The sequence below is a fragment of the Watersipora subatra genome, chromosome 2 (genome assembly GCF_963576615.1).
Source record: "Watersipora subatra chromosome 2, tzWatSuba1.1, whole genome shotgun sequence".
NCBI lineage: Eukaryota > Metazoa > Bryozoa > Gymnolaemata > Cheilostomatida > Watersiporidae > Watersipora > Watersipora subatra.
In genome coordinates this window covers 552,090-568,487 of record NC_088709.1, presented here as the reverse complement: position 1 = coordinate 568,487, position 16,398 = coordinate 552,090, and the positions used below count along the sequence as shown (strand labels likewise).

Sequence of the window (16,398 nt, the reverse complement as noted above, 5' to 3'; positions counted from 1 at the left end):
TATTAATAGTTTGTATCTACACATTAACAGCTGTAGTATTAATAGTTTGTATCTACACATTAACAGCTGTAGTATTAATAGTTTGTATCTACACATTAACAGCTGTAGTATTAATAGTTTGTATCTACACATTAACAGCTGTAGTATTAATAGTTTGTATCTACACATTAACAGCTGTAGTATTAATAGTTTGTATCTACACATTAACAGCTGTAGTATTAATAGTTTGTATCTACAAGTATTTTACTTTTCCTTATCAACTTCAATCAGTTTATGGTTCATGATAGCGGTAACTTATGGTAATTATTACAAAAGGTTAAATAAAAGGAGCGCACACCTTCAATGACTATTTACATCGGTTCCTTATATTTTTAGACAGCGTGGTCTATTTTGCAAAGATTAATTATTGAAACATATTTTACGTATCTAAAGTAAAATCAAACCATGGCTTCACTATTCATGTTAGGAGTTGTGTCTGTCTGACTGTCCATCACCAGGGTTTGATGCTAAAATAAGAAATAGCTTTCGACGACATCAAAACTTGTGACATTAAGCTTGGTATATCGACACTCAGATGCACTAATAGATGGCTTCTAAGTATTTATGAATAATTGCGTGGCTACTTATTTTCTGTGCTTTATCAACACACCTGACGATCTCTAATGACGAACTAGATTTCCAGAGTATATACTAGTATATAGAATAGTGAAAGTCCTATATGAATGTCATTTTCTTTTTTAAGTGCGGCAAGAGATATCGGTATTTTAAGGTTAACTATGAGAGTCTTGTTATTCAAATTGAATTTGAAAATTTGCACCCACTTTATACCTGTTTTATATGGAATTCTTTGCACAGAGAAAACATTTTACGTAAACTCTTTACGTTATGTTAAATTTATGTTATAGGAGGTATAGGAACAGCTACTGTATATATATGACAATCAAAAATAAATTTTCTGTACAAAAACTTTGTTATTACCCATGCAACACCGGGCATTCAGTAGTAACAATAATAGTTTGAGTTATTTGGAAACAGGGTGGCTATTAAGCCTCTAGCAATAGTACAATAATGAAACACACAGCACCTACTAACCTCAGAGATAGTCATCTAGCAGGGTGACAGCTGAAAAGGGCCAAAGTGGGGTGTAGTGAGGACCTGCTCTAAACTCTGAGATGCTAGTTTTCCTAAGGCTACTTATCACACGTACCTTCCCAATAGAATAGGCTTAGATAGTCTCCTGGTTTGAAGCGCTCTCTCCCAGTAGCCTATGGCTCGGTCAATCACAGTATCCTGGCCACAAACAGCAATATAATGAATAACAACAAGGTTATTACAATTACAACAACATTAGCAAACAAGTTCTGGGATCATATCAACCTGAATAAAAACAACCATTAATATAGGATCTAGAATGAAGCACCTTGAGTAGAGACTGTTTGTCACTGGGTAACTCATGCACACTGCTGTCATAGCTAAGAGCAATTCTAAGACTTTCATGTGTTGGTTTATCTGTCTCCCTTTTTTGTCTCTCAGACACAGACTCTATGAAGACGTGGTTGACCTGAAGAGAGAATGATCAAGCCAGTGTCAGTGGCAAACAATGCAAGAACACATCTATTTTGCTCCTAAAACAACTCATCTTGCAGTATGAATAATATTCACTCTCTTATCCCATTGGTTGACTGTCTAATGCCAGTACTATTACCAACTTAAGCACTTTCCAGAACAAACAGAACCTAGCTCGACCAAATCCCCCTTTGGTTTCTTATACTTGTTGTTCTAATGCAGCAAAAAAACTAAGTCTCAAACGGTTTCAAAAATGGCAGATCTTTAAACTTTACATTGAAAATTTCCAAATATTTTAGTAAAGTTGAACTAGAAATAAATTTCATGATTGAATGCTTGTGTAAAGCATTCAATCGTAACTTAGATAGCAAAGCTATCTAAGTTACGATTGAAGACTGGCCAATGCATACCTAATTGAAATGCTCAACAGCTCAAGGTATGGCTAAAACAGAATGTTGAAAAACATATCATACTTCTTATGCTACACATTCGTTCAAGATGTAAAACAGCTTATAAACAGTGGCAGGTAATGTAGTTACCATTGACTAAGCTTCTTTAACCAATTAAATTGAGTAACTTAAAGGTTGACTTGCAATAAAATTCACATTACAGTTATTTGGGTAAAAAATCCTCTGGCGAAACAAAATTACTATTTTGGATTCATCCTTCCTCTCACCTTAAATTTTAAACACCAGTCAACACAAATTGGCTTTCAATGCTGATTCAGTGACAACTATAAAATGGTTCTACGTGCTCAGAGCGGTAGGAGGAAGAAGTAGCATTGACCACATTTCTAAGATAACTGGCTATAAACCATAGAGTGCAACTAGACATGTTGCAGTCATCAATGTTTCCTTGCCACTGGACTCATGCACGTCCAGCCAAAATCATAGAGCCATAGTTTGTGCAACGATCTTAAAAACACTCCTCAGCTTGCAGTAAGCTAAGCAGTCATCAAATTCAACGTTCAGGGATTGTTCACACAGACTGTTGATAGTAGAAAAGCATTTAGCCTAATGAACTAGCAAAAGAAATAGGCAAGAGTTGGAAACATCATTAATGCTTGTCCGTGTGGTTGACCCTTTATCAAATTGTCGTCTATACCCCATTAGAACGTCACTCAGCAAATCATATGCATTATAAAAAAACTCGACAACTGATTCTCAGTTATTTGAGACATACTTCAAAGCTTTTTAGAGACATTTGATCTCTACCAATAGCTTACCAGATACCTGATACAGTGTACCCTCGAGATACGATTACCCTGATATACGATTTTTTCACCTTACGAAGTGGAACATCGTGAGATCTTCACTTCGCTATACGAGTTTTATTTCACCATACGGTTTTGAGAAAAGTTTCGCCCGAGTTAAAATTTGGCGGTCGGTGTGCTGATAACGCATGTCGAAATAAAAAAAGACACCGAAATATAGTTTGCCAAAAACATTTTCAGAACGCTTAGAAGAGACACGATGATCGACTTCTCACATGTCAGCATTCCGCGTGGAAAAGTTCGTGTAAAATACACAAGCGAGAGCAAATATTCATTTGTAGCGTTATAATATCTTTTACTATAAAATTTTAGTCAGCATTTGTATATAACTACAAGTATCTACATTTAATTCGTTAGCTATGGAATCTGAGGCCGATACAAGCATTACAAAATGAAGGAAAAATGATTTCTATGTCAACAAAGTTGATGTCGTAAATAAAAAGAAACCCGTATTATTAACATTGTCAAGGAATATGATCGCAGCCAATCAGCATTTGCAATTATTATTAAAACAAGAGCTCCATTAAAGCAAGCACAAGAACCAGCTTACAACTGAAGATTTGAAGGAGTTAGAAGGCCATGCACGTGATCAGCATTCAAAAGGAGCAACCATTTAGTAAAGGCAGGAAACTCCACATTGGCAGAAATATTTCAAGTGTTTAATGAACTGATGTGGAATGGGTACATTAAAACAATACATATGTATAATAAATATTATTTATTTTTTGTGTGGCATGTTTTTCATATTTTATTCATTTTATTTGTTTCTTTTTGATATTATGTTTTATTTCCTTGTTTAACCATGTCTTTGCAGATGGGCTTGTTATCTCCTATGTGAATACAATTCATCGTATGTATGTAACTCATATAACTAGCTACTCAAGAGAGTTGACGTATTCACATTACTTTCTGAAACTTGTTAAAGCCCTGTCCTCAAGGGTATAAATACGTACAAACTTTGTACGTACGGTTACATTGATTCTTGTGCACATTTCATACAATAAAAACTACTGTAGCACCTTCTCTGGATCCTTCTACAAGCATTAGCTAGCTAGCAGTTTTCTGCATTGCACCAGCATTTTTTTATTTTAAACCAGAAGAAAAATTGGACAGGACTAGACAACTTTCTTTAGCCTGCTAAAAATTCCATTTCATTAAGTATTAAATTAATCTTCAAGTGTACAACAACATAATTAGCATTGATACGTTTTTGCCGCCTCTCTGCTTTATTCGCTACATGTACCAGCTAAAGTCACGTTACTCCAAAGGTATGTACGTCCTGCATAATAGTAACTAAAATTTCTTTTTTTTTCGGTAGCCATTAAATGGTCAGGTGTGTGAGAGGCCGCTTTCAATAACTGCATCGCTCGGCTTTTCTTAGTGAATTATAGTTGAAAAAGGTTTCAACTAGAGTTGCCCCGATTTTAATATCGGAATCGGTGCCGATATGGGTGTTATGTATCTAAATCGGTATTAGACGATCTTTTAAAAAATCGGAAACTTCAGATACTTTTTACAGATCAATTATTTAGCAAAAAACATATTTTAGCCTGTTACACTAATAAAAAATCATCAGCTGCAAGTTTCCTACTTTTTCCTAATGAATTCCGGGCCTGTCACACAATCTATTTCATGTCTATAGCCTAATAAACATCCACACAGCTGAGGAATCTTTTGGCTTTAGTCAGGACGTAATCACCAAGTGCGGTATTTCCCAATTACAGCGATATGATTTATTGCAGCCAATCATGAACAAAAGCACAATGATGAGAAACAAGGATGCGGTGTAATATTTCTATGTACTAGCATTACGAAAGTAATTTGAGCAGTCGATGCATAAATTCATCTATCTCTCTTGATCCTGATGATATGACGTATAATTTGCATCGCATAAAATAACCTCAGTAGCCTATCGGTATTTAGCCTGTCCTCCATCATCTGTGGCAAGTGAGTCCTTTTTCAGTACGACTAGCTACAGCGATAGCGATGGAAGATAAAGACGCCTCGCTGAGATACACTGTAATTGTACACTGTAATTGAATCACTAACGGTAATTAAGAGAAACATTTATTGGCTCTAAACTTGTACAGGTGCAGCAGTTCGTTCAGCAGTAGAAGAGAGACTTCATTATCACAGAGAAAGCTGTACTACTAACAGTAATTACCATTATTAATAGCAGATTACAAGAAACATGGGCTGTTTTGTTACTAGATGCACGGTATGTCATAATGTCAGTATGTGACTATATATACATGTATATCTTTTTTCCATGAATACAAACAAATACATCAATATTTATATTTTTTTGCATTATATTTGCATAATAAAATTAACAAATATCTATGCAAGACAAAAGATCTGAATCGGAATCAGATTATTTTTCAATAAGAATCGGTGTATCGGATCGGTATCTGAATCGGCCGGCGAAATTAGAATCGGGGCATCTCTAGTTTCAACCAGACATGCTAAATTTTATCATGAAAGTGAAGACAGAAACTTATGAAAGATAAAATTTGGTGATAGAAAGTTGAAATTCAGTAAAATAGTTCAAAATACATACTAAAACTTAGTTTTAAGGATGAGTTTGGCAAGCTAAACTTACTTGGAGTGAATTAAAAGTTTATGTTATGCGTACCTTTTGAAGGTAAAAACTTCTTACCGTGCGATCTGCATTTGGTACACAGATTACAATTTTGCATTTTACAGTATTGCAGATTATAATCACTAGGTGCACTTAATACAATGCCGCTACTGTAGGTAACTATAGTTGCAAAAGTTAACATGCTATTTCGTTACTAATTTTCAATATGAACAGCATTTTTATAAAATTTTGGATGATTTTTACCTTTTTTTCATTGTATAATTACAATGGTTGTTATACCGGGACATACGATTTTTTTCACCATACGATGCCAGCCTTAGAACGGATCAAATCGTATCTCGAAGGTGCACTGTAGTTTGTTTTTTGTTATTTGTCACTGTTGCTATTGAGTTTACAGAATTATAAAAATAAATGTTAAATTTATAATTCAGATATATCCATAGAGTTATTTCCCCCTAGAGTGATAACTACACGAGCGTTTCCGGTGCCAACAAGGAGCGTTTAAGCCACGCCTCTTTTTTGTGCTAGTCAGTCGTAGTGATTGACTAGATCAATAACATCAGCCATGAGAAGGGTTAAACAAGGAGCATGAATTTCCAGTTAAGATAGTAATTAATGCTCAAATTGAAAAAACGATGATTATAGTTTATTACTCTAATATATGCTTATTATTTAAAGCAATTCAATTCCTACCAGGATCACTAAACATATTATGGAAATGTTTACTTTTTCATATCCATTTCCATCAATGATATACAGCCCCCCACAGCCCCGTACAGCAATGATATACAGCCAATGATATACAGCCCCCTGTATATCATTGTTTCCATAAACGTAAATATTTCCATAATTTTAGGGAAATGAATATGGAAATTTTATTTTAGAAATATGGAAATGTTATTGAAATGGAAATAATATTGAAATGGAAATAATATGGAAATGTTATTAAAATGGAAATAATATGGAAATGTTATGGAAATGGAAATAATATAGAATTGAAGTAGGGAAATGTTATAGAAATGGAAATGAATTATGGAAATGATATAGAAACCCTATGGAAAAGAAGAAGGGAAATGTTATGGAAATAGAAATAATATGGAAATGAATTATGGAAATGAATTATGGAAATGGAATTAATATGGAAATGAATAATGGAAATTTTATGAAATGGAAATTATATGGAAATAAATTATGGAAATGTTATGGAAATAATATAGAAATGAAGTAAGGAAATGCTATGGAAATAGAATTAATATGGAAATAAATTATGGAAATTTTATGAAATGGAAATAATATGGAAATAAATTATGGAAATTTTATGGAAATGGAAATAATATAAAAATTAAGTAAGGAAATGTTATGGAAATAGAATTAATATGGAAATGGAAATTGTGACATACACGTAATCCCTGATACCTGCATGACTTGCAAAGGCACTGAATAGATAGTGTTAAGTAAATGAGTTAATGCAATCAGTTACTCATAGATGAGATAGATAGTCATACTGGGGTTGTATTACATTAGTGTGATGGGAAGCTAGTCGACTGCCATCAACTATGAGCTGTACTACCCGAGTTGCCCGAGTAATAAAAATGTCTTTGGACAGAAAAATTATTTTTATATAACATTTACCATTCTAACTTTTAAACTTCATATAATGAGAAAATATTTTTAAGCAGTTCAAATGAATTAAGAGGAAGAAGAAAACAACCGTAAAGGTTTTCAAGCTTTTTCAAAAAACTACAACTTTTAAATTTCATATCATGAAAGAAGTGTTTTGTTGAAATAAATTAGGAAAAAAAACTGTTAATGTGTTTAAATGTAAAATAATTAGCAAGTAATGGCTAAATATAATCTGTTTAGCTATGATTAAAATAAAAAATATTTAATAAATAAAGTAATAAAAAAATCTAATTTATTTTTAAATAATTAAAATTTAGTATAATTAAGTATAATTTATTTTTATCTAACATATAACAACATTTGCCACTCTTTCAAGCTTTTTGCTTGCTTACATCAAGCAACGTTGTCCACTAACTAGTGGACATCTTTGCTTCAAGCTAGTCTATGTATTTGATTGATATGTATTGAAATCTAATATTACATGCAAGGGCTGTTTGTGGACTGTGGGTCAATGAATCACTCTATCACCATACAATGTCAATACTTTCAGTTGATGGCAATCCATTAGCTTCCCATGACACTAATGTAATACAACCCCAGTATGATTATCTATCTTATCTATGAGTAACCAATGATATACAGCCCCCCATGTGTGGGGACTGTATATCATTGGAGTAACTGATTGCATTAAGTCACTTACTTAACACTATCTATTCAGTGACTTTGCAAGGCATGTAGGTATTGAATTGCTTTAAATAATAAGCATATATTAGAGTAATAAACTATAATCATCATTTTTTTAATATGAGCATTAATTACTATCTTAACTGTGGAAATTCATGATCATTCCCATGGCTGATGTTATCGTTCTGTCAATTACTACGAGTGACTAGCACAAAAAAGGGGCGTGGCCTAAACGCTCCTTGTTGGCACCGGAAACGCTCTTGTTGTTGAATGCACAGTTATCACTCTAGGGGGGAGATTACTCTATGGATATATCAGCAACGAACGGCTATCACAGTTTTGTTTTAAACAATGAAGTACTGAAGTTTACCAACAAAAGCTTTTGGACGTTTTTAAAATATTGAAAAATTTGCTATCGCATTGCATTGCATCGCAAAATTGCTTCGCAATGAACAACCGTTTCATCACAAAATGGGTATAAATAGCTGTTAAGCAGCAACAGGTATGAAGATTTTATCAATGATAATAGGTTTAAGAGAATCATGCCCTTTGATTATTCAAAAGCATTACCTTGTTGCTACACCACTGTAACTTTCTTGCAATCCTTCATTAATATTTTGAGGTTTATACAATTTGAATGAGATCAAAATATTTTTGGTTTCTAGTTATATATATTTAATTTTTTTTCATTAAGTTTATTTTAAAAACAGTCACTTGGGTGGCTTAACGTGTTTACTTCCTTCCATTCATTTCATAGTGCCTTTAATATTTTGGGAACACTTCAGACACTTGTTGCATGCTAGAATACAATCAATTTTAGACACAATTATGTTTCACTTGTGAATCCTAACACTCATAATAACATAAGTATGACATTCGCACAAAACAGGCAAGTCAGTGATAAAATATACATACATATCCCACAATACAAAAACTTCCTTCCAGTTAGATTTCTTACAGTAAATTCGTTTAATCAATTTGAATTTTAAAATGCTACGTTTTCAAACAAGGTACCAGGTATAGCCGGTAAAGTAAGCAATGAGATTGAGTTGTATATACATGTATATAATGTGAACTTGTGAAGCGCAGCTAGTTTCAATTCTTACACGATATGATGGTGTTGTATGGAAATACTGCAAAAACAAGATATCAACAGGGAATGTAGCCAGACCACAGGATAAGCATATAATACCTACAAGCAGCAAGACGCCTAAAAGAAATCAAATGATTCGATAATTGGAAACGTCAAAAGGAAATTATGAACTTCAGAATTGGAAGAAATCAATCATAGAAAATGCATCAACACCAGATGGAAAACATGCCAAAGGGAAGTCGAAGCAATTAAATCTACCAACCACCATCATCAGAAAGCCACCAGAGAAACATTAAAGACGAGTCAAATGAGTCACATACAGATTTGCCACTCCTGTCAAACATGACCTAGATACCAAGAGTAAGTCACAAGCTCTGCCCTACATGCTGACATCACGTGCACCAGCTGAAGACTTATGCAAACAAGATATCTTCATACGCCTGACAGAAATCATTGAACTTTGACACTCAACCTACACCCACAGACTAACCATCTCACATGCCAGACATCTATAAAAAAAGAACAGCTCCAATGACTCAGTATCTCTATCCCCATCTCGATCTCCGGCTCTAGCTTAAGCTCTGGCTCCCACTCTCTCATCCCGAGGGCCTCTTTGGACGCTTTCCCATCTGCCTGCTGAGGAGCCTCTCTCAAGCTTCTCTACCGATGAAGCCTCCTTCTCCTTCATCAGCTGAGCCTCTTCTACACCACTATCTCAACTGCTGACACTCTCTACATATGGCCTCTCACGGCTCTCGTGTGACTGTCGAAACTCACAGCTGTACAGGACAGATCAACAAGCATAGACGACCGTTCGAGTAAGGATGTAATTTTTGTTAGCTCTTCTAATAGTTTATCATTAATATTATTGTTTTAGAATTTTGTTAGTTGTGTATTTCATTGTTTGACTTATAGAGTAAAGAAGTAAGTTTGACTGTGAAGTAAATTCTGGTCGTTGAGGATAGACAACTCCCAACTCAAGCGCGAGTTCACGCAAACTCGATGAGTTGATGAACAGACTCGTGGGCGAGCCGATAAACAGACTCGTGGGCGAGCCGATAAACAGACTCGTGGGTGAGCCGATAAACAGACTCGATGGCAAGCCGATAAACAGACTCGATGGTGAGCCGATAAACAGACTCAATGGCGAGCCGATAAACAGACTCGTGGGTGAGCCGATAAACAGACTCGGGAGTGAGCCGATAAACAGACTCGATGGCGAGCCGATAAACAGACTCGGGGGTGAGCCGATAAACAGACTCGTGGGTGAGCCGATAAACAGACTCGAGGGCGAGCCGATAAACAGACTCGATGGTGAGCCGATAAGCAGACTCGATGGGGGAGCCGATAAACAGACTCGATGGTGAGCCGATAAGCAGACTCGATGAGGGAGCCGATAAACAGACTCGGGAGTGAGCCGATAAACAGACTCGATGGTGAGCTGATAAACAGACTCGATGGTGAGCCGATAAACAGACTCGATGGCGAGCCGATAAACAGACTCGGGGGTGAGCCGATAAACAGACTCGTGGATGAGCCGATAAACAGACTCGCGGACGAGCCGATAAACAGACTCGATGGTGAGCCGATAAACAGACTCGATGGGGGAGCCGATAAACAGACTCGAGAGTGAGCCGATAAACAGACTCGATGGTGAGCCGATAAGCAGACTCGATGGGGGAGCCGATAAACAGACTCGGGAGTGAGCCGATAAACAGACTCGATGGTGAGCCGATAAACAGACTGGATGGTGAGCCGATAAACAGACTGGATGGTGAGCCGATAAACAGACTGGATGGTGAGCCGATAAACAGACTCGATGGTGAGCCGATAAACAGACTCGATGGCGGGCCGATAAACAGACTCGGGAGTGAGCCGATAAACAGACTCGATGGTGACTTTTCTCAACTGTTACACCCTAGCAAGCCAAGCGCAATAATTCTTGATGTTCGGTCAATAGCATTTATAGTGAAAGCAGCTATGATACGCTGGCTAATATCACAATGCTAAAGTCAGAAACAGTGACAAGAATTTTATACCCTATTTGCTTTTGAAAATCAAACAGAGCTTATTATAAAGAACGCAGTATCTTTATTGGTGTTATATCTCTCAGTACCAAGCAGTAACACACCAACAATCATCAAACCGGCAGGTTATATAGCAATCCCAAGAAAAATCCACAATTGATTGGCTGCACAGTAATCAGGTCAACCAATTCCACAATAACATATTTCGAATACAAAAAACGATAACATTTGTCACTAACTAATCACTGATCCTATCGGGGACGACAGTGACCCTCTCGGGCTACAGGACTCACCAGTCAAAATTGACTTCTGAGTGTCAGTAATCCCACCAACCACCTCGGCCCTTCTCAGGGCCACCATTTCCATTTCAATGGTTTTGTTCTGCGTCGACAATGGCGGAAACTTAGTGTCGTACTTATCATCCACTTTTTTTATTACACTGTCCCCTCCTAAGACAGAATTCTGTCCCAGAATTGGTTTATCTGGTGGTGAAACACGCTTCATCCTATTTAGCCAATAATCAGAGAGATGTGCAGGCTGTGACATCCCGGCCAGAACGCCGTGCGGCCAAAGTTGCTCTCTCTTCTACCGTTACTGGAGGGTTATTCTCCTCTGAGAGAGGATCCTGTTTGTCTTGCACTGATCCAGACACTGGCTCATTCAAGTCTCCTCGATAAAGCTAATTTCTGCCCTCGTGCTGAACTGTCAGTTTGCCTCTTCGCTCCATCTGGTAGGTCTGGAATGGGAGTACCTTAGTTATGGAATTTGGCCCATATTTAGGCTGTAACTTAGCTCCTCGACCCTTTCCTTTGAAGTATGACTTGAGCCAGACTCTGTCGCCAATCACAAACTTAGACTCTTTCTCACTGTCATCAGTTCTAGGGGCACGGAATTGTTGCTGTCGTAGTCTCTCATGCACTGTCTGTAGACCATTCTGCAGACGAACTGCGTACTCATTTTCAGAGCAGTCTACACCAGTCGGATAGTTGAGGAGTAGATCATGGGGCAGGCGTGTCTCTCTACCAAGCATGAGGTAGTTTGGAGTCTCACCAGTACTCGAATGGGGGGTGGCACGCACTGCACACATAATCCGGGGAACCAGTTGATCCCATTCCAAGTGTTCTGATTCGGCGAGCATAGTTCTCAGAGAGTTTCCCATTGTTCGGTTCAACCTCTCGACCACCGAGTTTCCTTGAGGGTGGTATGGAGCGGACTGCGTCTTGTTACAATTCCACAGCTTACAACATTCAGCAAGCAACTCCGATTGGAATTGTGACCCCTGGTCTGTGTGGATGATTTCTGGTATGCCAAAATAGCTAAAGATCCGCTCATCCGACACACGAGCCACTGTGCTGGCCTGTCCATCGGGAATGGGGATAGCATCATACCATCTCGTAAAGTGATCAACCAGCACCAAAATTTCTGTATTCCTTCGTGTAGTCTCCGGTAGCGGACCACACAGGTCTACTGCGATAATCTGCCAGGGTCTTCCTGCCCAGAGTTTGCTCCTGGTATTGTGGCTCTTATGAGAGGCAGGCTTGGACTTCTGACATGGTAGGCAGGCTTGGATCCACTGCCTCACTTGACTTGTCATGCCTGGCCAATACCACCTTTGACGCACTACCGCCAATGTTTTGTTGAAACCTATATGAGCTTCTGCATGAGTGGCCTGTATAACTTCAGCCCTCATGCTCATAGGGCAGACTGTCCTCCACGTCCGCGAGCTCCTCTGAGGCAGATTTACCTGTAGCACACCCTCCTCAGTCCACCTCAAATGCTCCCAAAGTCTGAGCAGCTTTTGTGCATGCCAACCAAGCTCTCTACCAGAAATGGTAGCCTGTTCCCTCACAGCCTGATAAACCTCTTTGATTTGCTCATCTATCTTCTGCGCCTGAGCAATATCAATGACATCAATCTTCCCCTGAGTAGCACACGCAGCTATGGAACAATCCAAAGGTTGGCTGTCAACTTGTAGTTGTTGCATCATCGGTTTCTGATCGGGGAACATTCTTTGGCACTGCTGGCAATCATGGCAGACCTGCCGGCTGAGTCCATCGGCATTGCAGTGCTTCAAACCTTTGCGGTGCAGCTGTTGGAAGTTATACTCCGTCAATATCTCCAGCCACCGTGCTAGCTGACCTGCAGGATTGGGCATCCGGAGAAGCCAGGGTAGTGAGGCATGGTCGGTACGAATGGTGAATTCCCTTCCAAACAAAAGAGGACGAAAATGCTTCACAGCGTTAATGATGGCCAGAAGCTCCTGACGTGTGACACAGTAGTTCCTTTGCTCTTTAGTATACATTTTAGAAAAATAGGCAATGACTCGCTCGTGGCCATCCTGGATTTGCGACAGTACTGCTCCAGTGCCCACCCCACTGGCATCTGTGTCCAGGAGAAAGGGCAGTGAATGGTTCGGGTAAGCAAGGATGGGTGCAGAGGTGAGTCTCTCCTTAAGCTCTTGGAACGCCAGCTTACATTTCTCTGTCCATTCAAACCTTGCATGCTTCGAACTGAGCTGGCTCAATGGTCGGCTTATGTCAGAGTAATTGTGGTTAAACCTCCAATAGTATCCGCAAGTGCCCAAAAAGGCCCTCACGTCCTTTTTGTGACGAGGTACTGGCCAATCCTTTACAGCAGTAACCTTGCTCTTTTCAGTCTCCACCTCGCTAGCACTTACTACATGCCCTAGGTAGTGGACTCTATCAGCAAACAATCTGCACTTTGCAGGCTTTAGCTTCAGCCCAGCTTCTTGTAGCATTACAAACACCTCTTTTAGACGCTCCAAATGGCTATCTAGATCCTTGGAGAACACAATAATGTCATCAAGGTAGATTAATAGTGTCTTCCAATGCAATCCTCTTAATACAGTCTCCATCAGCCTTTCAAAGGTAGACGGAGCTGAGGTCAAACCGAATGGGAGGACTTGCCACTCCCATAACCCTGATTGTGTGGCGAAGGCAGCCTTTTCCTTTGCATCATCTTCCATTTCGACTTGCCAGTAGCCACTAGTGAGGTCCAGGGTGCTGAAAAGACGGCTGCCCTCCAAAGCATCAAGGGTGTCATCTATTCGGGGTACCGGGTAGGCATCCCTGTGAGTGACCTCATTAAGCTTACGGTAGTCAACGCAAAATCGCCAGCTACTGTCCTTTTTTTGCACTAACACCACTGGGGAGCTCCAGGCACCATGCCCTTCCCGGATCAGGCCCTGTCCTTGCAATTCCTTGACTTGCTTTTCTATTTCAGCTTCCTGAGCCGTCCCATGTCGATAAGGTCGCTGTTTTAGGGGTTTTGCTCCTGGCACTAGCGGTATACCATGTTTAATCACATTAGTCTTGCCTAAGTCATATTGGGAGCTACTGAACGCACTCTGATGCTCTGTTATCAGCGCCTGAACTTTCTGATTCTCCTCGGGGATAAACCCTTGACAACTCTCTTCTACTAGCGTCTTGAGGTGTTCAGGCAGCTGGCCACGGCTAGCTGATTCCGTAGGGGCCAGTCTAGTTAGATTAGCAGCCATACACGTAGCCACTATTTTCCCCGCTGGAATTCGTATTTCCCGATCTGTGTAATTCATCAGTCTCAGGTGAACTTGTTGCTCATCAGGATCTTGAACAGTGGTGGCGACAAGCATCCCTGGAACCCTATCAGCTGATTCAATGCAAGCAGTCCCTTGAACCCACTTACTGCAAAGCCGTGCCATGCTAAACTTCTCTGTGCGGGGAGGCAACACTGTGTCCTGGCGGACCTGAACATTCACTTTCAATAGGTTTCCCTGGCTGTCACAGCACCTGACCGCTGAATTTCTGATCTTTAGCTGAGCATTTTGAAAATCTAAAAGGCACTGATGGTTCTCGAATAAGTCCACTCCAAGCAGAATAGCATTGTCGATCTCCGCTATGACAAACTGGTGATTTATCTTCTGAGTTCCCAACTGAAACTGTATATAGCTTAAGCCCTCCAGTTGAATCTCGGTACCATCTGCCAAAATACCTTGCCCGAGTACTGGCTGGAGTTTGGTGCAGCTCTGGGCCGAAAGTTTTTGGAACTCTTTAAGTGGGAAGGCGGACTGGGTGCACCCGCTGTCCAACAACATAACGTTCTTTCCCTGATCTATAGTGACAGGCACGTAATAAGCAGTGGTCATATGGCCTCCATGTAATTGACATTTGCCCAGGTTTAAAGGTATCTGTCCAGAGGGCTCTGGGCTTATGACCCCTGGACCTTGGAGTTTCCCTCCGTTGAAGCCTTGTTGGAGCCTTTGATAGGACAATTCCGAGCAATATGACCAATCTTCTGGCAAGTGTAGCACTTCCTATTATCAGGCTCTGAACGATTATTAGGGGGCCCACGTCGCTGCCTTTGTTGTACCAGCATTTCCAGCATCTGCTTTTGCCCTTCAGCAATTTGCTTCTGTCCCTCTGCAAGTTGCTGCACTAGGGTTTGCATGCTGGCCTGTGTGCCCTGCATCATGGCCATCATTTTGTCAGAAAGGTTCGACGATGACTCAGTCGCATCCAGTTGATTTATCTTTCGCTCAACGCTTGGATTAGCTTCATGAATCCTACGGACAGCCTCTTCCAAACTATGAGGTGGTTGTGCTTTAAACAGCCAAGCTGCTTGAGAGCTTGGAGGTAGCATAGCAATTAACTCCCTCATGGCATGTCGGTCCACCGACTCACGTTCCATTTCAGGGAATGCCTTACTTACGAGTTTACAAAGTTTGTCTGAGAAAGAGAATACATTATCCCTCAGCCTCAGCGTTTTAAGCACAGCCATTGCGTTTTCCATGCTAATAGAGTGGATGGTCACTAGTTTGTCCCTCAACTCTAGGTAGTTACTACCATGTAAATTTATACCGGCTGAGCCCATCACTGACAAACGGAGACGAATAGCCATTTCCCCAACAGACCAGCCATTATGCATGGCTATGTTCTCAAATAGCTCCAAAAAATCTTCCACATCAGTAGAGCCATCAAAAACAGGTGGAGCAATTGCCAGGGCGTGCCTGGTACGCACTAATTCAGTCATGCCTCTGACTTCATTCATCATATGTCTCATGTCATCATTTTGAGGGCGCATGGTTGGGCGCCGCATGGCTACATCCTCCTGAGCAGCCATCCCTGCATCTGCATCATTTAAGTTTGCCGCATATGGTGCTACAGGTGTGTTATCCTCCATGTTCGTTCTGATTTTGGACCAAAATATCCCACTGCTGCCACCAGTGAAGTAAATTCTGGTCGCTGAGAATAGACAACTCCCAACTCAAGCGAAAGTTCACAAGATGAGTTGACATGACTCGATGAGTTGATGAAGACTCGTGGGCGAGCCGATAAACAGACTCATGGGTGAGCCGATAAACAGACTCGATGGTGAGCCGATAAACAGACTCGTGGGTGAGCCGATAAGCAGACTCATGGGTGAGCCGATAAACAGACTCGATGGTGAGCCGATAAACAGACTCGGGAGTGAGCCGATAAACAGACTCGATGGTGAGCCGATAAACAGACTCGATGGTGACTTTTCTCAACTG

General features: G+C 39.9%; 1 protein-coding gene across 1 annotated transcript in view; it reads right to left on the bottom strand.

Annotated features, from left to right (window-relative positions):
• LOC137386807 (leishmanolysin-like peptidase) overlaps positions 1-16,398 on the bottom strand; it is a 52,727-nt gene that overhangs the window by 34,660 nt on the left and 1,669 nt on the right. The window contains exons 2-3 of the mRNA XM_068072955.1: positions 1,421-1,561; positions 1,208-1,290 (exon numbers count right to left, since the gene is read on the bottom strand). Of these exons, the coding sequence (XP_067929056.1) occupies positions 1,208-1,290; positions 1,421-1,561 (224 nt within the window). The remainder of the gene's footprint in view (positions 1-1,207; positions 1,291-1,420; positions 1,562-16,398) is intronic.